Source organism: Amblyraja radiata, chromosome 9 (assembly GCF_010909765.2).
Source record: "Amblyraja radiata isolate CabotCenter1 chromosome 9, sAmbRad1.1.pri, whole genome shotgun sequence".
Lineage (NCBI taxonomy): Eukaryota > Metazoa > Chordata > Chondrichthyes > Rajiformes > Rajidae > Amblyraja > Amblyraja radiata.
This window is the reverse complement of record NC_045964.1, coordinates 57687898-57701448: the sequence shown is the minus strand read 5'-3', so window position 1 is coordinate 57701448 and position 13551 is coordinate 57687898. Positions and strand designations below refer to the sequence as shown.

The window sequence follows — 13551 nt, the reverse complement described above, 5'->3', positions numbered from 1 at the left end:
CTTCTTCAGAGAAGGCAGGAGAATGGCGTTTGGAGGGAGAGATCAGCCATGATTTAAAGGCGGAGTAGACTTGATGGGCCGAATGGCCAAATTTCTGCTCCTATCACTTATGACCTTAAGTTTATAACTGGTGTAGGTGCTTGATGTGTAGGGGGCTGATGGGTCATATCCGTGCTGTATCTCACTATCTTCTTATTTCGTGTGCATCTTCCATGTTACAAATGTTGACCTCGCTGTCATCGTCCGTCCTGAAAAGGACACAAGCTTCCGGTGACAATCGGTGGGAAGCCATCACTTGTTGCAATAGATGATGGTGGTGGCAGAATTAGCTCGGGATACTTCCAGTTTCCAGCCCCGTGACGTGGACGCTTCTGCTATGGGGCCTATCTCTCTATATGACTAATGCAATCAGCAAAGAGGCTCGGGGGAAAACAAAGACAACTCCAGAAATAATTTTCCCAGGTATCTGACATCGTAGCAGGGAACAAATGTCACTGATGTCTGTTCAAGCAGTTAAGGCAGCAGACTCATGAGAGTTTATCCATCCCTTGGCTGCTGCTGATGTGTCTAATGTGTGGGAAGACATTTTCAAGCCATTGGAGCTATAACATTAATCAGGGTGTATCTGTATGGATTTTCCCAGGATTTACTGTGCTTGGCTAAACCAACATTGAATCACAAAACATTAAGGTATAACAGAGGGCAGATGAAGTTCCAATCATTCCTCAACATTTTTTAAAAAACATGCTTGAACCTGACATGTCTATAGCAAGGTCGACGTTTTCTCTCCAGGATGGAAAATTCAAATATTACAGGGCATAGCTTTAAACTGAGAGTGGAGCAAAGTTAGAAAGGAGTTGTGCAGGGCAAGATTTTTTTAATACAGAGGGTGGTGGTTGCCTATAACGCGTTGCCGGGGGTGGTGGTAGAGGCAGATACGATAGTGGTGTTTGGATAGGTGCATTGATGTGCAGGAAACGGAACTAATGTGGATTATGTGCAAGTTGGTCTTGGCATCATGTTCGGCACAGACATTGTGAGCTGAAGGGCCTGTTCCTGTGCTCTACTGTTCTATGTTTGAGTTATAGGGAGAGATTTAAATAGGTTGGGAATATTTTCTTTGTTGCCTAGGAGGCTTAGGAATGATCTTATTGAGGAGTACAGGATCAAGAGGGCCATGGATAAAGTGGACATACACAGTCTTTTACCCACAATAGAGGAGGCTCTAGGAGAGAGGGGAGAGATTTAAGAGTAGTCTCAGGCACAATTTTTTTTTCATTCAGAAGAGAGCCTCTTTCTAGAAACGACCTGCCGGAGGAAGCTATAGAAGCAGGTACGATTACCATGAGCATTTTGACCAGCTGCACCTCTGTCTGCTTTGGGGACTGCAAAGCCTCCGACTGGAAGTCTGTGCAGAGAGTGGTGAGGACGGCTGAAAAAATCATCGGGACTTCTCTTCCTTCAATCCGGGACATTGCGTGCAAACGTTGCTTGTCTAAGGCCAACAGCATTATAAAAGACCCCACACATCTCCATCATGGACTGTTCACTCTGCTGCCCTCGGGCAAAATGTATCGCAGTATAAGGAGCAGAACCACGCTGACCAACGAACACCCATTGCACTAGCACTACCCTACACACTAGGGACAATTTACAGAAGCCAATTAACCTACAAACCTGCACGCCTTTGGGATGTGGGAGGAAACGGGAGCACCCGGAGAAAAACCCACGCGGTCACAGGGAGAAGGTGCAAACTCCACCCAGTTAGCAGCCGTAGTCAGGCTCTGCTGCAATAGATCTGTGCAGTCTAAGAGTTGCAGCTGTACCACATAGTTGTCAGAGACACTTGACTGCTCCCTGATCTCCCACATTTGACAGATGGAGCCCTTTACTGGACTTTTCTAAACTGCACTAAACCTTGTTCCCTTATCCTCCATCTGTACACTGTAAATGGCTGGATTGTAATCATGTGTTGTCTTTCCGCTGACCGGAGCACGCAACAAAAGCTCGGTACACGTGACAATAAACTAAACTGAACTGAACTGGAGCAACCCCTCCATGGACAGCCACACATTAATAAACCTCCAGATTTAAGCAAAAGGGAAGAGTCTCAGTTAGACACAAAATGCTGGAGTAACTCAGCGGGCGAGGCAGCATCTCTGGAGGGAAGGAATGGGTGACGTTTCGGATGGAGACCCATCTTCAGACTGTCAGGGGAGAGGGCGGGACAAAAATAAGCGGAGACAGTAAGACTACTGGGAGAACTGGGAAGGGGAAGGGGAAGGAGAGAGAAAGCAAAGACTATCTGAAGTTAGAGGAGTCAATGTTACCTTGTCATATTGCTGCCGGCGGCTCTCTGCACTGAAGCCTGGAATTGATCAGGAGACTGAAGATGATTGTACCTGGACATTGCCTGAGGGATTCCTGCTCAGATATCCCGGGTCTGGGATGACTGACAACCAACATGAATGATTGAAAGATACAGCATGGAAACAGGTCGTTTGATCCACACGAGCCCACGCTGACCACCGATCACCTGTTCATACTAGTTCTGTTATCCCGCTTTTCCAGCCAATCCCTACACACTTGGGGGCAATTTACAGAGGGCCAATTCACCTACAAACCCGCACGTCGTTCTGGGGGGTGGGAGGAAACCCGGGCAGTCACGGAGAACAGGCAAACTCCACACAGACAGCACCCAAAGTCAGGATCAAACCTGGTGCTGTGAGACAAGTGCTCAACCTTCTCCCCTTTAGTTTTGTTTAGTTTACAGATACAATGGGGAAACAGGCCCTTCGGCCCACCGAGTCCACGCCGACTAGCGATCCCTGCACATTAACACTATCCTACACACACTAGGGCCAATTTACACTTAGACCAAGCCAATTAACCTACAAACCTGAATGCCTTTGGAGTGTGGGAGGAAACCGAAGATCTCAGAGAAAAACCACGCAGGTCACGGGGAGAACGTGCAAACTCCGTACAGACAGCACCCGTAGTCAGGATCGAATGCTGCCCCTAAGAGGACTTGGGTTAGGGGGAGGGCTGGAGGTGGGACTGGAAAGGACAATGCCAAGGATGAGAATTTAAAAAATGGAGGTGTTGCTTAACTAAGGGGAGGGTGGGTGTGAAGAGTGAATGGAACCAAAACTTACATCTAACCAGAAAGTCTGTTGCCAATTCAATTTTTCATCCTCTTAAAATGTCACACTTAATCCTAATCCTTGCAGGAAACCAAACCCAAACTTCGTACATCCCTGCAATTTCTGAACAAGTGCTGAAGTAACTTAACGCGTCAGGCAGCATCTCTGGAGAACATTGACACAAAGTGCTGGAATACTCCACAGGACAGGCAGCATCTCTGGAGAGAAGGAATGGGTGACATTTAGGTTCGCGACTCTCCTTCAGAATGAGAGTCAGGGAAGAGAGAGACATAAAGATATGAATGGGTAAGGTGTGAAAAAGAGATAAAAATGGATGATAATCAAGCAAAATGCTTCATGGAAAAGGCAAAGTTTTGGGTTGGGACCCTTGTTCAGACTGATTGTAATCGGGGTGGGGGGAGAACGCTGGAAAGGAGGTGGGAACAGGACAAAGGCTGGCAAGTGAAAGGTGAATTGCGTTAAAGGGAACTGCAGATGCTGGTTTATACTGAAATAGGTGGGCACAGGTAGATACAGGTGAGGGGGGTTTGAACGGCAGCCGGATGGAGAAAGGCCAGGGATGGGAAGAAGACAGGTGTGAGATAAGGAGATGAAGAAATGTCCCAACCTAAAACAGCACTGATCCATGACCCCCAGAGATGCTGCCTGACCTGCTGAGTTACTCCAGCTACTCTGTGTCTTTTATTGTAAACCATCCGTTTACATCTGCCCAGGATAAGAAAGCTCTGCAGAGAGTACTACACTCGCCCCCCTGCAGGAACTATACATCAGAAGGTGCAACAAGATCATGGGAGACCCCTTCCACCCCAGCAACGGACTGTTCCAGCTGCTACGGTCAGGCAAACGCTTCCGTTGCCATGCTGTGAGAATGGAGAGGATGAGAAGGAGTTTCTTCCCAAAGGCCATTAGGAATGTAAACTACTATCTCACCAGGGACTAACTTTACTGTACCACTTTACTGTTGTGTGGTGTCTTTTTAAAATTGCTGTTTTTTTCCTTTTTCTTCCCTCCCTCCCACAAATATGTAAATATGTGATTCTGTTCCATTCTATTTGTAGTTTGTATGTTTGTTTTTTGCATGATTCGCGAGCATTGCCACTTTTCATTTCACTGCACATCTTGCGTGTGTGTGTATGTGACGAATAAACTTGACTTGACTTGACTTGTCTGAAAGAATTACCGATTCTTGGCACAGAGTAAGTATTCTAACGCAAACATTTGGTTTTCAAGCAGTGACTTTTTAAAAATAAAATACATTGGTAATTAAGGAGAGGAACATCAATGGAAAGTACTTTGAAAAAAAAGAAAGTGCAACACATATGGCAATCCCCCTTAACTAGAAAACAACCGTTCTTTTATTGTGACGGTATGGCATACTGGCACCTCTAGAAAGTCCCAGACATTTTGACGTACAGAAACCAACATCGTATTGCGAACTGTTGTGTAGGTACCGGCACTTTCTTGTCTATTGGAAACAATCAACTTCAGTGAGGTGGAGACTAGGCAGATCTTCCAAAACAAACCATGGAATATCACGATTGGACAGGTACATGGATAGGAAACATTTTAGATGGATATGGGCCAAAAGCAGGCAGGTGGGACTAGTGTAGATGGGACATGTTGTTTGGTGTTTGGGCAGGTTGGGCTGTAGGCCCTGGTTTCACACTGTCCCACGGAACGAGTTCATTCCACAAGTTCTCCCGAGTTTGCCTGCACGTTAGCGAGTCTTCCCGAGAACCTGCCATTAGCACTAAGAGACGTCCCCGAGCTCCGACGTACCCGCTACGTTCATTCTCCGTGCTTACCACGAGTTTGATTTTTTTTTAACTCGGGAGAGCTCTTGGAATGAACTCGCACCGTGGGATAGGCAGGGCTGACTCTGGAGACTATGTCTCTACTCTTTCATGTCCATGTGAAGGGACGCATGTCATACAGGGCCACACTCTCTCAGTGCAGCCCTGGTAAGGTCAACATGCATTACATGGCCTGGAAGTTGTCGCAGTCGAGCGGATGCTAGGCCTTGAGGCAAAGCTGGCGATCCGAGAGTTAAAGTTGGCGGATTCCCGCGCATGGAAGAGGTTGGTCAGGGGCTCAAGGAGCCTCATCAGGACACCTTGGCTGCTCTCGGAGACAAAGGAGTAGAGGAAGGGGTCGGCCACGCAGTTTAAGCTGGTCATGAGTAGCCCGAAGTGGTAAAAGTGGAAGATGTTCCTCACGGATTGGCACGTTTTCTCAAACAGAGTTCGGACCAGCAGCAGGAGGTGATAAGGTACAAAACAGATGCAGAAAATGCCAATGGCACTTAGCACCAACTTTTTGATCCTCAACTTTTGTTCTTGCTGAATTCCTGTGCTCCTGTGAATGGACATCAGCACCCTGCGGTACAAGAACGAGAGCAGGACCACGGGGAGAAGGAAGCCAGCGGTGAGGCGGTAGTAGTTGACATTCCTTTGCCAGCTCTGAATGGGGTAATGTTCGAAGCACAGCAGGTGGTTCTTTCGGTCCATCACCGTCTCGTTGTGTCCGAAGATGAAGAGGGCCATCCCGATCTCTTTGCTCCAGACCATGACGCTGACCAGAACGGCCGCCTTCACCGTCCTGAAGGCGTGGAACCTCAAGGGGTGGACCACCGCCAGGTAGCGGTCCATGGAGATGCAGCAGAGGAAGGCGATGCTGACGTAGATGTTCTCGTAGAGGACGAGACCGGTGAGCCGGCACAGATGTTCCCCATGCACCCAGTTATCCCCCTGCAGCAGGTACTGAATCCACAGGGGCAGGCAGGCCAGGTGCAACAGGTCGGAGATGGTCAGGTTGCAGAGGTAGATGCCCAGTTCGTTACCCTGCCTGACCTGCAGGTAGCTGTGGTACAGTGACAGGAGGCTGGTGGGCAGGCCAAGGATGAAGATAAAGATGTAGACAGCTGGGAACAAGCTCTGATGGATGCTGTAATTCAGGCTGCAGTTGGTGCAGTTGACCTCATTGCATTCCCCTTGATTGTCCATTGTCAGCAAAGCCAAGCTGGACCTCCTCGCCGCAATCTTGACCTCAGACAGGATTACCAAACTCGTTTGCTTTTTAAGGTCCTCCTAAGAGAAGGAAAATAGAAAATAATTTATTATGTCAAACAGATCCTGAAATTCTAAGAGTCATACAGCGTGTGAACAGGCCCTTCAGCTCAACTTGCCCACGCCAACCAATATGCCCCATCTTCCTGCTAGTTCCACTTTCCTGCATTTGGCCCATATCCTTCTAAACCTGTCTTATGCATGTACCCAGTCCTAAATGTTTGTTAGACCTCGTGATAATACCTGCCTCAACTACCTCCTCTGTCAGCTCGTTCCATACACCTACCGGACTCATAGCGATCCCCCACACATTAACACTATCCTACACACATTAGGGACAATTTTACATTTATACCAAGCCAATTAACCTACAAACCTGTGCGTCTTTGGAGTGTGGTAGGAAACCGAAGATCTCAGAGAAAATCCAAGCAGGTCCCGGGGAGAACGTACAAACTCCGTACAGACAGCACCTGTAGTCAGGATCGAACCCGGGTCTCTGGCGCTGCAAGCGCTGTAAGGCAGCAACTCTACCGCTGCACCTTTCCTGTATGCTCACTATTTTTCATTTTGCAAAGTATCGATCTACACGATAATGATTTGATCTCTTTTTGCAATCGGTGGTGAGATAGTGGTGAGACATAGAAACATAGACAATAGGAGCAGGAGTTGGCCATTCATCCCTTCGAGCCAGCACTGCCATTCAATATGATCATGGCTGATCATCCAAAATCAGTACCCCGTTCCAGCTTTTTCCCCATATCCTTTGATTCCGTTAGCCCTAAGACCTAAATCTAACTCTTTCTTGAAAACATCCAGTGAATTGGCCTCCACTGCCTTCTGTGGCAGAGAATTCCACAGATTCACAACTCTCTGGTTGAAAAAGTTTTTCCTCATCTCAGTCCTAAATGGCCTACCTCTTAATCTTAAACTGAGACCAATTTGTACAAATTAACGCTCTTAATTTCCCCTTAGCTTGATGCACCCAAATCCTCGAGAATAGAATGAATCGAGTTTAATAAAGCCATTAAAAATGTTAGTGCGCAGGAATGAATTGCCGCTGCCATTTTATACCGAAGATAGACACAGAACACTGTAGAAACTCAATGGATCGGACAGCATCTCTGCAGAAGACTGAAGAAGGGTTCCGACCCAAAACGTCACCTATTCCTTTCCTGAGATGCTGCCTGACCAAAAATGGTTAGTGCGTTGTTGTTTTTTTGTTTGGTTTGCTGATCATGTTACTGTTGGTTCACAGGTTTGGGCAGGTTTAGCAGTTGCTGCTTTCAGTGACACACGAAGAACAGGGTCCTGCCCCTGTCCCACTTAGGAAACCTGAACGGAAACCTCTGGAGACTAGGCGCCCCACCCAAGGTTTCCGTGCGGTTCCCGGAGGTTTTTGTCAGTCTCCCTACCTGCTTCCACTACCTGCAACCTCCGGCAACCACCTGCAACCTCCGGAAACCTTGGGTGGGGCGCAAAGTCTCCAGAGGTTTCCGTTCAGGTTTCCTAAGTGGGACAGGGGCATAAGCAGAGAATTGATGGATATACTGTAGCTCATGTCCAGGCAGATGGGAACGGTCTGTCTTGGCATTGTGTTCGGCATGTGCATTGTGGGCCACAGACCAGTTCCTGTGCTGCTCTGTTTTATGGAGAGAAGGAATGATGGGTGACGTTTCCATTCCTTCGTCACACATTCCTTCTCTCCAGCGACGCTGCCAGTCCCTGCTGAGTTACTCCAGCGTTTTGTGTCTATCTGCGGTTTAAACCAGCGTCTGCAGTTCCCTGCCACACTGTGCTGTTTGATGACCTATGGCCATCCCAACAGGCTGGGTGATGAAACGTAGAACATAAGAAACCCGCAGATGCAGGTTTCCATAAAGGACACAAAGTGCTGGAGTAACTCATAATGTAACGCAGCATTTCTGCAGAACATGGATAGGTGACGTAGAAACAAGGAACTGCAGATGCTAGTTTACGGGGGGGGGAAAGACATAAACTACTGGAGTAACCAGGGCGAGGAAGCATTTCTGGCGAACATGAATAGGTGACATTTTGAGTCGAGATCCTTCGTCAATCACCTGTCCATGTTCTCCATGGATGAAGCCTGACCCGCCGAGTTACTCCAGCACTGTGTGTCTTTTTATGGATAGGTGACATTTCAGGTCTTGCAAATTAGATAATACTGGACATAAATACAATCAAGTACAACAGGTAGAGCAGGGCGGCAGCGGTAGAGTTGTTGCCTTACAGCGCCAGAGGCCCGGGTTTGATCTTGACTGCAGGTGCTGTCTGTATGGAATTTCTACGTTCTCCCTGTGATCTGCGTGGGTTTTCTCCGGGTGCCCCAGTTTCCTCCCACACTCCAAAGACGTACAGGTTTGTAGGTTGATTGGCTTCAGTAAATATAGTAAATTGTCCCTAGTGTGTAGGATAGTGCTAGTGTGCGGGGTGATCGCTGGTCGGCGCGGACTCGGTGGGCCAAAGGGCTTGTTTCCGCGCTGTATCTCTGAAACTAAAATCAAAAGCAAACGAGAAGATGCAAAGTGAAATATATTTGTTATCTTGGGATTTGGAGTTGCACTTACTGCACAACTTGTGCCATCTCACACGGCAGACGCTTCCCAACTTACGTCAGGGCTATGTCCCAAGGAACCTTGTCTGAGTCAGATTTTAGGTGAATTAGCTACCAGTACTGTGTAGTAACAGTGGGTGACCACGGGGGGGAGCTCCGACGTGGGTACCATGCAGGGAGCTCTGACATGGGGACCATGAGGGGAACTCCTGCGTGGAGAACGCGGGGGGGGGGAGCTCCGAGATGGAGCCCACAGGAGGAGCTCCAGCGCAGAGACTATGGGGGGAGCTCCGACGTGGAGACCATCTACAAGAATAGCTGACTGGCTTGCGTAAATCGCCACATGAATGAATGAATGATTGAATGAATGAATGAATGAATGAATGAATGAATGAATGAATGAATGAATGAATGCTTTATACTTTATTGTCACACGTGACAAGTCCCAGTGAGATTCTTTGTTTTGCATGCCGTACGTTCTCTGTTCATCCTCCTCCCCTCACAGTGGTTCCTCAGCAGAAACTCAGTGGGTGAGTGAGGCAGCAAGATGAAGAAGGATTTCGACCCGAAACATCTGAAGAAGGTCTGAAGAAGGGTTTTGACCTGAAACATTGCCTATTTCCCTCGCTCCATGGATGCTGCCTCACCCGCTGAGTTTCTCCAGCATTTTTGTCTACCTACGTTCATAAGTGATAGGAGTAGAATTAGGTCATTCGGCCCATCAGGTCTACTCCGCCATTCAATCATGACTGATCTATCTCTCCCTCCTAATCCCATTCTCCTGCCTTCTCCCTGTAACCCCTGACACCTGTACCAATGAAGAATGATTCTATCTCTGTTTTTAAAGTATCCATTGACTTGGCATCCACAGCCTTCTGTGGCCCTGTATGTCTCTGTATGGAACTTCTTACATTGTCCTTAGACCTTTTACACATCCGTGCTCATTGTGCCTTGGAAGTTTTGCTGTGAATACTGGTTGAGTTGGATCTTTGCCCCGTTATCGTGACCATTTTCCACCACCTTCTCCTGGTCCTGAACTAAAAGTCTGGTCGTTGGCGACTTGACCTTCATCTCCAGCGACTGGACCCCCGGTCTCCTCCTGCAGCGCCTCACGAGGCATGTGACAGGGTCCAGGAACCTGGCTAACCAGCCTTGCGAACTCTGAGAGATGAAGCAGTACAGGATGGGGTCGGCCACGCAGTTCAAGCTGGTCATCAAGAGCCCAAAGTGATAAACGTCAAAAATCTTATCGGCGAATTCGCAGCTGCGTTCGCTCAAGGTCCGGACCATCAGGAAGACGTGATAGGGAGCGAAACACACCAGGAAAATGATAATGGTCCCGGAAACCAGCCTCTTGATCCTGAGTTTCCTCACCGTTTGGAGCCCGTGACTTTTCTGGACCACGGACAGCACCTTGCAGTAGGAGAAGATGAGCAAAACGAGAGGGAGGAAGAAGCCGATGGAGAGGCGGTAGATGTTCAAGTTGATGTCCCTTTGGCGCAGGGGGTAGTGCTCGAAGCACAAGGTGTCGTTCACGTCGTCCTTGCTCAGGACCTTGCTGCCGATGAAGAAGGTGCACACCACTATCTCCTTCAGCCAGATGAGGACGCTGATGAGCACGGCGGCTTTCATGGTGTGCATGGACTTGAAGCTCATGGGGTAGCTGACGGCCAGGAAGCGGTTGATGGAGATGAAGCAGAGGAAGCCGATACTGATGTAGATGTTCTGGTAGAGGAGGAGGCCGGTCACCTTGCACAGCGCGGGCGAATAGATCCAGTCGTCGTGCTGGATAATGTACTGGACCCACAGGGGCAGGGAGATCAGGTAGAAGAGGTCCGAGATGGTCAGGTTGCAGAGGTAGACTCCCAGCTCGTTCCCCTGCTTGATCTGCAGGTAGCTGTGGTAGAGCGACAGGAGATTGGTGGGCAGGCCGACGATGAAGACAAAGATATAAACCGTGGGGAACAATTCCTGGTGGATCCCATGATCAATGGAACAGTTGGCCATCTCACAAAACTTCCCCCGATAGAAATAGGCTCTGGATCCTTGGCTGTGTGGACCTGTCAGTCCTGACGGGTTTTCCTTCAAATGATTCTTCGCTCAATCTCGTGTGACTGTGGAGAAAAAAGCAGATAAAATATGAACACTTTAAAAACGTAAATTTATATTAAAAACCAGCAAAAAAACATGAGAAACACTAAAATAAACAAGAAAGCATAAGGCACGTTGGACCGAAAGGCTGGCTGTACCTTGCACCAAACATTATTCCCTTATCGAAGGTGGACAATAATGCTGGAGAAACTCAGCAGGTGAGGCAGCATCTGTGGAACGAAGGAATAGGTGACGTTTTGGAAGAAGGGTCTCGACCCCTATTCCTTCGCTCCATAGATGCTGCCTCACCCGCTGAGTTTCTCCAGCATTTCTGTCTACCTTCGACTTTTCTGGCATCTGCAGTTCCTTCTTCAACAATTATTCCCTCATCATGTATCTGTACACGGTGGACGGCTCGATTGTAATCATGTGTTGTCTTTCGGCCGGCTGGTTAGCAGGCAACAAAAGCTTTTCACTGTACCTCGGTACACGTGACAATAAACTAAACTAAACTGCTGCAGTGGTGGAGTTGCTGCCTTACAGTGCCATAGACCCGGTTTTTATCCCAACTACGGGTGCTGTCTGTACGGAGTTTGTACGTGCTCCCCGTGACCTGCGTGGGTTTTCTCTGAGATCTTAGGTTTCCCCCCACCCTACAAATGTGTGCAGGTTTGTAGGTAAAATGACTTGGTAAATGTAAAAATTGTCCCTATTGTGTGTAGGATAATGTTAATATGTGGGGATCGCTGATCGGCGAGGACCCGGTGGGCCGAAGGGCCTGTTTCTGCGCTGTGTCTCGAAACCAAACTAAACTAAACTAACTAAACTAAACTGTTTTCATGCTGCATGACGCTATGACTCTTAGGTATCTATGGAAAGAGTACCAGTCACAGCAAGAATCAAGAGCAAAGGTTGACTGCTTCTCTTTCCACAGATGCTGGCGACCTGCTGAGGTTTTCCAGCACTTTCAGTTTTTATTTCAGATTTCCAGCATCTGCAGGAACATTTAGTTTCAATAAACTCACTGCTGTATTTGGTGCGTGCAAGACATCAATACTAAGTCAAAATCTAGAGTTAAGCTACAGTGTAACAGCCCAACTCATCCACGCCGACCAAGGTGACCCATCTATATTAGTCCTATTTGTCCACATTTGGCCCTTATACCTCTAAACCTTTTGTATCCATGAACCAGTCCAAATGTATTTGTCAATGGAAATAGGTGTTTATAGCTGCTAAATTTGTATAATATAATTATAAGCAGTTGAACAAGGGTGGGAATTAATAAGCTTTGGCTTCTTCCTGCTCCTTTTCGGACACATACGATTCATTTAATTATGAATATTGTTTATGACACTATAAATATTCTTGTTTTTTTTATATGCTGTTTCATACTTGCTTTAAATGTTTTAGTCTGTTTTAAATAAAGGATTTATTATAATAATAATTATTTTTTTAAATGTTGTTACTGCACCTGCCTCAACCACTCTGGCAGCTCATTCCATCAACCCACCAACCTCCGTGTGAATAACTTCCCCACAGCTTCCCCTTTGAAACTGTTCCTCTCTCACTTAAACCTCTAGTCTTAGACAGCCCTACCCTGGGAAAGGACTTGCCATTTTTAGTTTTAGTGATACTAACAGGCCCTTTGGCCCACCCTCCATTCCGACCATCCATCACCTGTTCAATCCCACTTTCACATCGTACACACTAGGGGGCCGATTTACCGAAGCTAATTCACCTACAAACCCGCAAATCTTTGGAGTGTGGGAGGAAACCGGAAGCACCCTCAAGATTGTTAAGGGCTTGGACACACTAGAGGCAGGAAACATGTTCCCGATGTTGGGGGAGTCCAGAACCAGGGGCCACAGTTTAAGAATAAGGGGTAAGCCATTTAGAACGTAGACGAGGAAACACTTTTTCTCACAGAGAGTGGTGAGTCTGTGGAATTCTCCGCCTTAGAGGGCGGTGGAGGCCGGTTCTCTGGATACTTTCAAGAGAGAGCTAGATAGATAGGGCTCTTAAAGATAGCGGAGTCAGGGGATATGGGGAGAAGGCAGGAACGGGGTACTGATTGGGGATGATCAGCCATGATCACATTGAATGGCGGTGCTGGCTCGAAGGGCTGAATGGCCTACTCCTGCACCTATTGTCTATTGTTTATTGTCACAGGGAAGGACCTCGGTTACAGATGCCAATTATACCCGCTGAGTTTCTCCAGCATTTTCGTCTACCTTCGATTTTTCCAGCATCTGCAGCTCTTTCTTAAACCTGCAAACCTGTACGTCTTTGGAGTGTGTGAGGAAATGGAGCACCCGGAGACAACCCACGCTGTTCACGGGGAGAATGTACAAACTCTTTACAGGCAGCACCCGTAGTCAGGATCGCACCTGGTGCTGTGAGGATCGAACCTGGCGCTCGAGACCTGGCGACTGCAACTCTACCGCCGTACCACTGTGCCACCATGAATGCCCCTCATTTCTTTATAAACCCATTGGCCAAAGACCACACAAACTGGTGGTGAAACAATATTAGACTCCCCACTTTTTCTTTGCATCAGTAATGGGCTATAATGCTGTAACACTATATTCCACACTTGTTCTCTTTGCACTCTTTGCTGTACGTGTGTATGGCTGGATTGTATTCATGTGTGATATGATTT

At 47.7% G+C, this 13551-nt stretch overlaps 3 protein-coding genes across 3 annotated transcripts in view; 1 reads left to right on the top strand and 2 right to left on the bottom strand.

The window, feature by feature from the left end:
* dglucy (D-glutamate cyclase) overlaps positions 1-13551 on the top strand; it is a 61288-nt gene that overhangs the window by 47572 nt on the left and 165 nt on the right. The gene's annotated exons all lie outside the window — the stretch shown is intronic.
* Positions 4945-9831, bottom strand: LOC116977175 (ovarian cancer G-protein coupled receptor 1-like). Its single transcript, XM_033027540.1, has 2 exons — positions 9713-9831; positions 4945-6250 (listed from the first exon to the last, which is right to left on the bottom strand). Exons 1-2 carry the CDS (start codon positions 9734-9736, stop codon positions 5132-5134), a joined length of 1143 nt encoding a protein of 380 aa, XP_032883431.1. The 5' UTR covers positions 9737-9831; the 3' UTR covers positions 4945-5131.
* The window catches only part of LOC116977176 (ovarian cancer G-protein coupled receptor 1-like), a 25201-nt gene continuing 21363 nt past the window's right edge, over positions 9714-13551 (bottom strand). The window contains exon 2 of the mRNA XM_033027541.1: positions 9714-10915. Within this exon, the coding sequence (XP_032883432.1) occupies positions 9729-10808 (1080 nt within the window). The 5' untranslated portion in view covers positions 10809-10915 and the 3' untranslated portion in view covers positions 9714-9728. The remainder of the gene's footprint in view (positions 10916-13551) is intronic.

Coding starts and splice junctions, on each gene's coding strand:
- LOC116977175 (XM_033027540.1), bottom strand. CDS start 9,736: ATGTGTAAAAGGTCTAAGGACAAT. Junction 6,251..9,712: donor GTAAAAGGTCTAAGGACAAT/GTAAGAAGTTCC, acceptor TCCTTCTCTTAG/GAGGACCTTAAAAAGCAAAC.